This window comes from Hyposmocoma kahamanoa, unplaced genomic scaffold, assembly GCF_003589595.1.
Source record: "Hyposmocoma kahamanoa isolate Upper Pololo Valley unplaced genomic scaffold, ASM358959v1 175, whole genome shotgun sequence".
NCBI lineage: Eukaryota > Metazoa > Arthropoda > Insecta > Lepidoptera > Cosmopterigidae > Hyposmocoma > Hyposmocoma kahamanoa.
Window position 1 is genome coordinate 1,140,373 of NW_020653685.1, and position 13,933 is coordinate 1,154,305.

At 40.8% G+C, this 13,933-nt stretch overlaps 1 protein-coding gene across 1 annotated transcript in view; it reads right to left on the reverse strand.

The window, feature by feature from the left end:
* Positions 1-2: 2 nt before the first annotated feature.
* LOC113225813 (serine-rich adhesin for platelets-like) overlaps positions 3-13,933 on the reverse strand; it is a gene marked incomplete at its 3' end in the record, with an annotated part of 65,169 nt that continues 51,238 nt past the window's right edge. Inside the window, exons 12-14 of the mRNA XM_026458253.1 lie at positions 3,119-3,238; positions 1,351-1,426; positions 3-1,243 (exon numbers count right to left, since the gene is read on the reverse strand). Of these exons, the coding sequence (XP_026314038.1) occupies positions 3-1,243; positions 1,351-1,426; positions 3,119-3,238 (1,437 nt within the window). The remainder of the gene's footprint in view (positions 1,244-1,350; positions 1,427-3,118; positions 3,239-13,933) is intronic.

The following is a 13,933-nucleotide window of genomic DNA, read 5'->3' on the forward strand; positions in this document are numbered from 1 at the left end:
CCGCCGGGGCCGCCGGACGGGCTGCGCTCCTCGCGCTCGCGGCTCTCGAACGCGTTCTTTATGTTCCCGAACCGATTGCTCCAGTTGGCGTGGCCGTTGACGACGCCGTTCGCCTCGTTCTTCTTCATGAAGGCGACGAACTTCCTGTCGTTCTCGGTACGCGGCTCGAACGCCGGGACCGGGGGCGCGAGTCTCGGCCCGTTCTCCTCGTCGGTGTCGCTGTCCATCCTGTAGCCGGCGAGCGGCCTTCCTATGTCGATCGTGTTCGCGCGTTTCATGCGGAGGCGCCTGTTGCCGCCGAATCTGTTCACCGGTTTCGCGAAGTCCTCGAGGGGCGGGGGCGCCGCGAAGTTGTAGGTCGGCGGTGGCGGCTTGTACAGCGGCGCCCTCCTTCGCTCCTCGCCCGGTACGGGTCTCGAGGCGAACGTCGGGGCCGCTGCGGCCGGCGGGGGGACCGCGGGGGCGCGCCGCGTCGGTGGCGGGGCCGTGTCTTTCTGGATCTGGGCGTTGAACTTGTTCGCTATCGCGGCGATGCCGCCTTTGCCTTCGGAGGGGCGGCGGTCCGCGCGCGGCGGCGCGTCGTTCGGCGGCGGCGCGTCGGCGATCGAGTGCCGGAAGAAGTCGGGCCTGCGCGGCGCCGGCGCGCGCCTTTCCACCGCCAGCGCCTCGTGGCCGCGCTTCGGCCGCGCCGCCGCCTCGCGCGGGAAGCCGTCGTCGTCGGCGCTGAGCCGCCGGTCGGGCGTGGGCTCGCCGCTGGGCGCGCTGGACGCCGGCGCCGACTCGGAGGAGGCCGCGGCGTCCTCGCGCGGGCGGCGCTCGGCGCCCAGCGCCAGCTGGTCGCGGTCCACGAGGCGGCGCGCCTCCTCGAGCTCCTCGTGCGTCACGCCGACGGTGTGGCGGCTGGCGCGGCTTCGGCGGCGCGGACGTCGCTTGCAGCCGTCGAGGCGGTCGGCCGCGTCCAACGCGTCCTCTAGGCGATCCGCTAGCGCCAGCAACGCCCGAGCCTGCGGGTGCTGCGTGGGCGGCGCTAGCGCGGCGCGCAACCTGCCTAACGAGCGGCGAACGTCCGCCACCACGTCGGCACCGGCGGCGCCGAGTCCAGCCAGCAGCCGCTCGCCGCCGCCGCCCAGTAGGCCCTGTAGCAGCGGGAGGAGGAGGGACTCACCGCGGGAGTCGACGTCGCCGGTGTCCGCCGTCGTGTCGTCCGCCGCGCCTAGGGCCGCCGTCACGGCGCTCGCGCATGCTGCAATCACGAACAACAACGTAAAGCGACCGCAGTACCCACCTACGTATGAAATTGTAGAACGAATGCGGGGTACGCGTTTATCATACCAGTTGCTCACGACTCACCTTCCTGTTCAGCCATGAGTGTACGGATGCGCGCTCGCAGGCGTCGTCGCTGCTCGTAGTCGGTGCTCTCCTCCAACTGCAATACGGAGTTGCCCCACGTTTAATGAAACGAGTAGGTAAGTATTAAGTTTCAATGATCAACTGCGCTATTAAGTTACTGATAACAAACGAAGCATGACGTTAAACCTACTCTGAGGTGACACTAGTACACGGTCCGTTCCGTATGGTGAGCTTATATCACGTAAAGTTCATAAGGTGACGGTGTATTTAATCTCAGCAGACGTCGGCTTCCGTTAAAATTGTCGACACTACGCGCTTCGGCACCAAATCATTGTAATTGTCACGAGAAAATATCTACCAGTGTATAATCCACTAGGGTGCATTAAGTCAAACATGGTCGCCTAAACTCTAATTGAACATACTCGTGCCTACATCCTGCGGGCAGTGAACCGACAACCGGCCAGCACAATTCTAACTTTACAGGAAGGTAACGCGGCCGGAAGTGCGCGCCCTAGATGTCCACTGAAAATGTGCCCGACCTACTTCTGGGACATTAAATTTAGATTTACGATGAACCGTGAGCCGTGGGAACGATGCACAATCAACGTCAAATATGACTCGCAAACCAATCACGACATGACTAGCGGTTGAGAGTGACACGTACCTACTACCTACTTTACATTATCGAAAGCTGTACCGACCGCGCCCGTTAGCCATCGCGCGTACAATTATTATTATTAAAATAAACGCTTTTTGAGTAGATTAACGATATCATTGGCCCAACAGTTTGCACTGATGTAGGCTGGACGGTGACAAGACCTCTTCGTTCTCCTCGTCGACCTCATTGTTGGTGTATTCTATTATTATTTTAAATGTTTTTAGCTTTAATTTTTTTTAATACAAAAGCGCCGTCAACAACTGTACGTTGACCAAGGACTGTCGGATTTCGATAGTTCCTTCTTTTTGTAATCTCTCGAAGCCTTGTATAATTTACCGTACATAATTATGAAATACGTAATTATACGCGGTCGCTAGCGTCAACTGTCCATGTAAACTCATAGTCGAGATACTGCTCGGTTAAGGTTCTTGATATTAACTTTTACGAAGCTGCGCCACCGTCAAGGAAGTACGTACTCAGAAAAAATAACAGATTTATTGCAAAACTATGAATCACAGTCTGAGACATGGAACTTTATCAAATGTAATTTTCATTAGTTACTTTCAAAAAACTTGTAGATTATTTACAGAGTGGTGCACTTTGAATTAAATATATGTACATATGTCCAGCGTGTTAAAGGTTTAAAAACGTCCGTTACGAATAAAAGTGAAGATAAGCTGATCACACGGTTCAATGACTGGAATAATAGTGTAATCGTGGCGTCACGTCTTTTCTTTCCGGCAAGTACACACCGGGGCGTCAGCAAATATGTACGCGCAAGTGAGAGTGGTCGTGTGACGGCGACAGTCTATCTATCGACGGATGGTCAGTGCTGCTTTCCTCCATGATTGAGCTATTACGCGAGTGCATTACGAGTTGGTTTACGTTGAAAAGTGAGTGAGTTGCACACTTTGAGAATATGGTAAAAGCGTATATTATGTAATAGGTAACAAAGCTGTGTCGAGTTCGCCACTTGAAATGCTCTCTAAACACGTACAAGTGAAATAAATGTGCTAGAAAGATGTAAAGATATATTGTTATTTCAAAAAAGCTAAATTTTCATTCGCATTTTAGTAACGTTAGAGGTTAAGTGGTATTTGGTACACTCACGAGCTTCCTGAGGACTTGCTCGTCCCAGCAATGGTCGAGGTCAATATCCTCGATGCGCTTAGTTGAGGTGGTGGTTGTGGTTGTCTTGGTACCGCCGCTGCTGCTGCTGCGTACTGTCTCCTGGGGACAAGAAGCAAATAATACAGAACTTTTCAAGAAATGATGGGTTCCAATCTCGCACTGGGCTAGCGTAAAGATAGCCTTATCAAATACAAACGTTTCCTTGTAGGTCTGTTATTTTATAACGTTTGTATTTTATTTATTCAGGTTACAAAGACCCATAAATGTAACATACATAATAATATAATAAAACAGTAATGACTTATTATTATTATGTACACGTATATTGTCTGTCTGCGAGGTGTGACGCAACGCGGGTGGACACCCACGTTGCGGTACATGACAGCCTTCGGCCAAAACTCATCCTTCACGAAGGTTGACAGATGTAGAGTGGGTACTCTCACCACAAATTTATTAATTAACCGTCATTATTTTACCCATATTATTTTAATAATTTGTCTTTTGCTTCTCCATAAAATGAAGTAAGAACTAATTAAATATTATCTCAATCGTGTCACAAATAATCCGCGTAACATTTCCGACATCGTGCGATTGATTGGTTACACGAACGCACCTGCCTACAACGAATCACAACATGTTGTCAGTTAGCCAGTGCACCGTGCTCTGCCAAAGGCGGGTATGTGCACAACAGCGAGGATAAAGACATTGCGATATTCTAAAACACATTGTATATAGTAAACGCTTTTTAAACTCTTTATTTATTTTTGAACTTTGATCATTACTGGACGTGTCAGCCCCATTATAAAACCAAACATGTATACAAAATCTTCTCGGCGCTACGTGTTGGCTCCATCACCCAACATAAAGTAACCAAAACCACCCTGTCCAAATAACTGCATCTTGATAGGTTCCCTCCGAACGCCCTCCAAGAGTAAATGATGTAGTATATCTTCCGAAGTTTCACGCACTTCGCAATTTGCATGTCACCCACCTCGTCAAATACAAAAATTTGTTTAATCGTACGTGTCCAGATCGAAGCCTTTACGCGTTGACAATTTGAGTTCTGCTTGAATTTCACGTAGTCTAACCAAGGAATACGAGTAACGTTGAAAAAGAGTACTGACCAATAATAATGAATTAGTGAATAATGTAGGATTGTACGTAGGTATTTCATGTTGTAGTTCTTGTATCATGAGGCGAACGGTAACGAAAGAACAGGCTCAAGCTGTAAAGTTATTCCTACCCAAGTAATTACAATCATATAAATATAACGGTTTTTAATAAAAGCATCAAAACGTAAAACTACACAGTAACGTGAAAATAGCGCAAGTTGAGATTAACAAAGAATCGGCTCGCACGCACGATCACGTTAGCGGCCATCTATTATTGGCCACTGAAGAAGCAACACGACTCGTAGTGAATAGTGGAAGAGACCTTGCCGACTGAATGCCCTTCCAACTGACACTCATCAGCTATTTTTGACACGCTTTCCCAACTTCAGCAGATGCTTGCGTGTGTCGAAAATGTGGATGAACTGTTTTGAAGATTTCGACACAACCACTCTACAAGGACTACAGGTGATCAGCTGTGATTTCCTTTGTTTTAAGTATCAAACATTTTCACACAATTGTAGGTGTTTTCCAAGGAGTCCCTTGCAATGTAATGTTGATAAGAGTATCATCATTGATTTCGATCTACATAATATAATACAATAATATTGTACAATAATATTACATGTCAAATTAATTAATTGCCTATAGAGATAGAACATTTAATATTCATTCACTCAAGTACGTGCTTATTATTTTGCGTAAGTTCGTGATTTAGATCACAAAGTTTCAAAATTATAAAAAACAAATGAACTAAGTTAGTTAAGTAAAAATAGTATTATTGATACGCAAGCATATAATCATATACTCGTACAGAGACAACGTTTGCATTTTGTTGCCAAGCGATCACTGCGCCCGGTTCTTTATTCCTAATAAGATACCAGACGTTACGCCGATTATAAAAAATGCTATTAGATATTTCAAATGTGCAAAAATCGTTGAACCTAAACTATAAAAATATTAATCTGAATTGAAATAATATGCTACCAATGGATGAATCGTTTATTGACAGACACAATGCTAGTAAAGCTGCTTAAAAGCCATGGATCGTAAAATTGGACGGTTCTAGACAGACATCTGGCAATTTTAGTGGAGTATGGCGATAGCACTTTTGCGGCAGCGCAGCAGCGGGGATCGCACTGGGGGCCAGGCTATATTCGATCGAGTTTATTGCGTTTCTATATAGCTGTAAACATCGTGTTAGCGATTGGTCAGTAGGTGACGTCAAGCCGCGGTTTTGGGGCAGCCGTTGAAACCCTGAACCATCGGATTATTAAAATTAGAGCGATTGATTTGCTCATCTTAGTAGGACAACAGTTACTCATAAAATGAAAACGTAGCCTTTTATAGACGCTGGTAATGGTGAAGAACACTTCTTGATCCTTTTTTTATAGGTAATATCAAGTGAAGGGACGAACAAGTCGTGCGCCAGATGGTAAGTTACCCGCCTGTCCATAACAGTTGCAGTGCCACTCAGAACTTTAAATCGCAAAGATCTGAGGGGCACTGCCACTGCGCCCGTCACGCGGAGACAAAGTTGACAAGTCCCTTGTGCCTGTAATTTCACCAGCACCCTTTCCCTTCTAAACCGGAACGCTGTAATGCTGACATTACTGCTTGGCGGCAGAAGTGTATTATCTCATCCCCCATTAATGTATACGGTTAATTAGTAGAAATTTAGTGGCTTCTCGAAAAGTTTTGAAAGATCTATTCAAATATCGTCAATATTTTGTAGAATTTCCAACTCAACACGATAAACCATATACTTTGTTAGATAGTAAAACAAATTAATTTTGTGAATAATAAAATAAACTCACTATTGCAAGAAATGAGCCTAAGCAGTTTAATAAAGATGCGACCTCCGATTTAAGAGTGACGTAACCATCGAAACTTCACTTTTTTGAGTAGGCGCGAGCCGTTAAAACAAAAAAACGTTGACTTTTTTGCTGACACTGACAGTGGAGAGCTAAATGTACAAATAAACGCTCAAGCATTACTACCTCATCCCGGTTGCAGCGTTTTATTACGGTGCAAATAAATTTTCAATTCACGACTTCCCTAACGCTTATTTTAGTTCTAAGAGCTTTGTCTTTTGTATTTCTGTCTACTTTGAATCAATTAACACTTTAGCGTAGCTTTTAAAAAAGTTAGTTGGAAAATGTTGATTCACTGCAATGTATTTGTTGTGTTTGGGGACAACATATTTATCAGACCTGTGATGTCAATGTATGGTTTATTTGAATGGGGAAGTTTTATTAACGTTCCAAGCATGACGAGTTATATAAATCTGTTAACATTAGTCATTAGTAATTGGCCCGGAATGTCCCAAAGGGGTACACGTATTCTTTAAAGTAAACTGTAAACATAATAATAATAGTAATAGGTTATATGTTAAATCATGGAATTTTGAGCACTCACTCGCGGTTGTTTGTCGATCCATTAACTCATGCAAATATATATGTACATTTGTCGTTGTTTGATAGCTAATTATTTCTTTTGATAGAAGCAAGATGCACATAAAGATAATAAAGAAGATACGTATCTATAGGTAAATTAATTTATGTGAACAAGATATTCAAGATTTGATTAAATTATTCAAGGACAGAGCATTTTAGTAGAAATAATGCATACAGGCTGTGAGTCTTATACTACCTTTTCATCAGAAGTATCAAGAGCAAAAAAAAAACAGTTGTTAATGCCAAGAACAACCAACAGTTACATAATTAGTTGAATGAGTTCGACGAGACTTGGGAACAATGTGCTAATAATAGGGAGGAGTAAAAAATTAAAAGGATGCTTATTGCTAGTTTTTTTAATGGGTTATGAAGACTAAAAAATCCTCGTGTTGTTAGGTAATAAGTAACGGAGAGTAGTTTAAAGATAAATAAGTAGAAATAGAATATGTTACAAGCAATTGTATTGCTTCAGCTATAGCTAGACTTATAAACCCAGTGTTCTGACAGAAAAGTATCCTGATGCACTAAAAGTAGGAATTGTTAGGCCCATTTTCAAAAAAGGTAGCAAAATTAACTGTGACAATTACAGACCGATATATATATAATATACGGACTAAAAAACAATACAGGTTCCAGCCGCATAAATCCACGACACAACTACTATCTTCCTTTACTGACTTAGTTAATGGACATGTCAACGATAGAAAAGAAGGACTAATTGTATTTGTAGACTATAGTAAAGCGTTTGATACGATTAGACATAATGTGCTCATTGATAGACTGCATGACTGCGGTATAAGAGCGTCGCTGCTTAGTTGGTGCAAAGACTATCTTAGCAAACGTTCTTACTATGTAAAAGTAGGTGACGCTTTGAGTGACAAAATGTGGGTCAGCCATTGACTTACAAATAAATGGACGACGGGTCTAATACAAAAACCACGAAAAAATTGTCCCAAGTCAACCTATTTAAACGTAGTGACATTTAAAGGAATATGAAAAAGTTAAAACGTTGAATTTAAATTGTAATGTCATCGCAGTACTGTCTAATTTTGCTTGCTTCGCTGTCAGAAGAAACAAACGAAGACTAAAGCGTGAATGACGCTCTGTATACGATTTTAACGCCCTAAAAGTTCGGACACTTTTTAGCGCGGACCCGACGTCCGTTTAATTGTAAGTCAATGGGGTCAGCCATTGTACGGCTCAGGGTTCACTTCTTGGACCCTTACACTACTTGACATATGTTAATAATATCAGTAATGTTATAAAAAAATGTGAAATATATAAATTCGCTTCGCATCTCCTTGTCTGCTCACGATAATCTTCAAGAAGCTCTTCAGAATTTGCAAATAGATTTCACTAGCTTGATGGTCGCACGACTCTGGTTTGGTGTTAAATGCCAATAAAACTAAGCTTATGTATGTGAGTTCATCCCACAATAGAAATTCAAGTCTAGATCTGAACATAAGTGTCTACACTCAATTAATGAAACCTCACTATCATGCATAGCACTTGTGGATAGTCAAATGTACCTAGGACTTACAATAGATAATCGTATGAAATGGACAGAACATATCGTTACGGTTTGTAGTAAACTAAAATCTATTCTTGCGAAATTTGCATAATAAAAAATAAACTTCCTTACCCTACTTTACGCAACCTGTATACATCACTCGGAGAATCAATAATTGGATACGGACTTACCAGCTACGGCCTAACTTGTAAAGGTCACCTCGATAAAATTTACGTAACTAAGAATACTAAAAACTATAGTACATTCTAAAATAAAATTACAAAGACGATTACCGCGGTTTGTTCTACCATTGCAAAATGCTCCCTATACATGAAAAATTAAAATATAATATATTTGCTAGCCGAACACTTTTTTGATAAAAGTTTACAATTTACCTAGAGTGGTGAAATGAAGACGCGAAATGTCTGTAATAATCATTGGCATGGTAATAATAGATTGTTGATACCGTCTTATAGAAATCTTTATGGTAAAAATAAATTAAAATATATAATATCTTATCTAATAAACGAAATTCCTAAAGAAATAAAAATATCGTTAAATTGTAAAAACATCAAACCTAAATTAAAAAAATATTTTTTGAAATAATAAAAATTAATTCGTGATTGAAATATATAATAATTATAACCTTCTAATTTTAACTAACAAACATACATAGGTATTAACTTTAAATGTATTATTAAAGTACTGTCCACGACCATTTATTGACTCATGTTCAGCGGTGGGATGTACATACAAGGATCAAGGTTTAGTGACACCTTTATTAACGACTCTCACGCACACTAGAGGAATGTCAACACGCAGCAGTACGATTGCACACAGTACACAGAAATTATTTGTACGACGAATGAGCGGTATACGGAAAAACTTAGTTAAGTTTATGTTATAATTTTATGTTTTGTTTTTTTAGTGCTTTAAATGTAATAAATAAAAAAATGGGAAGTGTGGCTTTAATGGCCCGAATCATCGGGGCGCAGTTGTTTTGTTGTATTGCGATTATTCAGAACGCGTCGTGTGATACAAGAAAGGGACAGAAGTTTTAGTGCCGTAATTGTGTCATAAAACGAATCGTTTCTTGTGGATTTAACAAGTGTAGAAGATTTTAATCTATCTAAAACATGGTTTCATTCGCTGTAATAATTACTATCTCGACATGGTGCTTTTATATAATTTGTATGTAAACCTTTTTCAATTGCGTCTATGTTTTCCGCAGCGTGTCTTTGTAATGCAGAAAATTTCAATTTTTGGCCAGATATATATGTACTCGTAAACTATGCCTACTGTTAAGGCAGTATAATAGATACTATCTTCAAGAAATCAACAATATGGTAAAATACCGACTGTAAAATGTATACTGGATATATAAATCTAAATGGATAAGAGATATATCTGAAGTTATTTTGAATTAAAATTGACCAGTTTGCGTAGTATAATTCCTCGTAGTGAGTAAGAATCATTTGGCCAAACCGACGACGCCGAATCGTCTGTCCACACCGTCGTGTGCATCGATCAATTGCCAATACGCATGTCCATCCGATTAGGTGATGCGTACCAACTAAACTTCGATCTGTCGAAGAGCAATAATTTGTATTTACGTTAAGTGACGTTGACTTATTAATTGCAATTTTCAATACTTACTTTCACTTTATTTATAGGTATGCGTTCAAGTTTTAGGAAATCTCTTCGGACAAAGTCAAAATCTACATAAACATTTTGTACTATAGATAGGTACGGCACTTCATAAAACAAACGAAGTCAGGTTTTGGACTTGAGACAGCATGTGATAGTGACTGGAGATGTATTTAGGGCAGCGATGATGGAGCTGGTTGCCAAATGGATAGGACGATGATGATAGAAGTTTAAGAACATCAACATAGGTTATTTTTGGATTTGTGGGCTAGCTAGTTGTGGGTTAATTACGTTTGTTATGATATAATCGGACGTCTTTTACGACCATCTAATTAGAGAAGAAGTAAAAATTTAGGAAGAGTTTAGTGTAGATGTAATTGCTCATCGCCAGTCTGGTTGAGAATAGTTTAAGATTTCAGGAAAACATTAAAAAGACAATATCACCGCTATTGGCCTCGTACTATATTTTAAGTCGGTGTCAATCCTCCTAGAAGAACAGTAGGGCAGATAGTTGGCAGGTCACCTACGGCGGCCATCTTTAAAAATAGCCACGCACATCCAAACGCTCGTAAACGTACCACTGCTCGTCAAAAATTTGCGGATGTAACGTGTCTTGGATTCGACTTTTATTATAGTGCTTCAGTAATGCACTCGAATTGTTAAATAGTGCGGCCTTTGTTTATGCTTAATTAAATTTGGATGAAAGAAATATTGTGTGCTGTAAATATATGAAAAACAATGTACTGTTACGTACCCATTCTTATAAATAGCATTATCTTCCAAATGCAAGTTACAATCAGAGATGTACTTTGTGTGGCAACATTAGCAGTTCATCTCATTAAATAAAATGTTTGGCAGTTAAGTGCGAAAGCGACGTAAAAATGATAAAATCTTAATCGACTAAGTTGACGCTCGGCGGTGAATAAAGATAAGAAATCTTTGCAGACACGCGGTTTTATGCGTTTTACGCGCTGTAGGCGTTAAGATGCTTACTGAACTCACAAATAAAAGTAGGCACACAACTGTTATGATAATTACACTGTTTTGTTAGAATCAACATTAACCCTGAAACCAGTTATGAAAGCACACCAGCCGAGGTTACAGCACGCGATCACTGCATGTGCAATTGATTGTGATCGTATCCGCTATGTTCTCCTCGCGAGGTACCACAGTGTGTTGCGTTTGTTTTTTACTACACGTTTATATTAAATCAGTGCGATGTTTATGAACCAACCGTTTGAAAATCGTAAAATATCGTAGAAACCTTGTATTGCTATTTGTTACCTTAGATAGATAGTAAAGTGATTTTCTAACAGGTATCCGAGAAATAAAAGAGAAATGTAAAAGAGAACATAAATTGAGAGAGTTAGACAAAAACTGCATTCTCGTTACAATGAACACAAAAACCAGCTCTGGCGCAAACAAAAACTCGCGACTAATATTGTAATAATATGTAGAGAAAGTCAAAGGCAAATTAGACGTAAATGAGACCACACATAAAGGACTGCTGTTTTTCGGTCATGATTGACATAATAGAATGCAGGTGTAAAAATGTATAATATGATCAGGTTTGTCTTCAGTATCGCAGACTTCTATTTCCTTATCACGCTCAGAAAGAAGCAACTATTTTCTGTATTAAGATTTACTACTGCTTTAATATAACTGCAGTTTACTGTTATTTGAAAAACTACACATACATGGATTTAGTGGTGAACATAACAATATTCCATGAAAAAAGGAAACAGCAAAAGTAACAATTAATGCCGTCAGCAAATTCAACGAAGCTCCTGCAATTGGTGACATTGAATCGAATTTGGGCAAATTTCTCCGACGAGGAACTTTCTTTTTAATGAATATGTAGCGTCTTATTTTATTGCCTGCAAGTTGTGTGGAAAGAACAATTAACAATATTATTCACGAGAGCACGCGTGCGCAGTGAGACATGAGATATAAGAATTAGCTCTAATTGGTTACGATTGGAGAGCAACGCACTGCATGACTCTATTAACACAACAACGAAAGCATGAACACGGAGAATGTACTCGATCCGTAAGATTGTTTACATATATGACAGTCATGTTTAAAATGAGTGGGTAGTCCTTTTTACTATAGTGATTTGAAGGTTGCTAATGCCGGAGCCTATGAAATCACATGTTGATAATAAGCATAATGATGATGGGGTAAAATACTAAATTTTACTGTAGAAGTGGTTCCCGTGACTGCACCGGTTAATAGATGAGGCTATGCATGAGGAACTTTCGAGTGTGACCGCGGAAGTAGAGTCCGGTTCAGCGGAGGCCGATACCGTTTAATGGACATTGCACAAGTGTAATTAGATATTGAACATTACTATTAACGCGATGAACTAAAATGATTTGAAATTTTTGAGATTTATTTGTTTGGTCAAGGTAGATGGCCATTAAGAGGCGAAAACCAGTAAAATTGGTTTCGATAAAACTTGTCTTTGTAACAAATCTTTGTAACTTACCGAGTTGTGTGTGGAGGTTAAGCAATAATAAACTATTGAGTATATTAGACAAAACACGAACCTGTTTACATCCAGAAGCTGTATGTAAATAGCCAACGTTGAAATAGCACAAAGCACACAAACACACAAGCACACAGATACCAAACACTAATGCGTAATTTTCCAACATCAGAACAGTGAAGGATTCACTTTCTTTGTTTTGGATCAGATTGCATACTACCAAGGAATTGGGGACGCGGTGCGAACCTTGGCCCTTTTCGGAGAAACGTCTCGCGCCAAATGCCAAATCGGGGCATGGAGGAAGTTCCTGCGCAGCAAGCGGAGGTCGTTCTCCTGCGCGGATTGGCACGCACCCAACGGCGGCGGGGCGCACCTCACGTGGCCAGTGACTAGGAGAAATTGATCAAAGCTTGTGACGTCACGACTAGTACACGAGGAACATTGACTTTTGCAGCTTAAAGATAGCTATGTCACTGTCAACAAAATTCATGCTCTTGGGAGAATTTAAACAAGAAGTTTGACAAAATACATTGTTGTCCTAATTTCATTTTCAATTCTTTGAATTTTATGTCAAAAACAAAACGGTACACGCGGTTTCATTACTAACATCACGGAAAAGTATATTTCTCGGTGTAATACAGTTGGATGTATTCCAGCTGTAACAAAGATACTTAGTTACCGTGTTCAAGAGTTGGTACATTATGTATTAAAGGTTTGGGAAGTTCAACATTCTTGTAGGTACAACGTAAATTTAAGAGTTGCAGGAATCTAGTTTAAAATAGAAAAGAGGAAGAATTCCAGCACAAGTGACGCTTTGTAACTAAATCACATTTGTACGTACGCAAGGCTCTCTATTTTCCGGTAAGCAAGTCGTCTTGTATGTGTAGACGAACACAAATTAGCTAAATCATCAAATGCAGATTATGTTTTTACAAAACTGCATTTGACGGTCCTAAATATTATTTCCAGCCAAAAAATAGGTAGATATGTAATATAACTCTCAAGTAACTTCGTTATCTCAACCTCTTGTGCTCGTATCTGTACACTGGAACACTAATGTAATGCAGAAATCTGGAACAAAACAAGTGATGCTTGAAGAGCAACACGGAACTCCTCAACAATGTATCCAGATGTATGCGGCGTCAATGGGCAACGAAGCATTTGACCCAGTTGCCTGTGCACACGCATACGCCACCCGCCTGACGCTTGCCGCCGCCGCACCGCTCACCGATATATTCGGCAAGTATCGGCGTATAATTAGCGCGAGTGAACGAACTCCATCGGTTCGGGTTTCGGCCTTCTTGATCGACCTGTAGGGCGCGCCCGATGCGGATGGGGGATTGTGTAGTTGAGGATAGCGGATAACTAGCTTCTTCTAGCTTGATTGTTGAAATGAGAAAAAGTGATATTTTCTTTTGCGCATCAAAGCTGCGCAAAACTACTGTAAACTGATCCGACAATTTAACACTAATTCAAATTTATGTTGTCAAAGAAGAAGTCGCGAAGATTGCAGAAATGTAATAATATTTATATTATTTTATATATTTATAATATTTACAATATAATCCAGTACATAGTATAGGT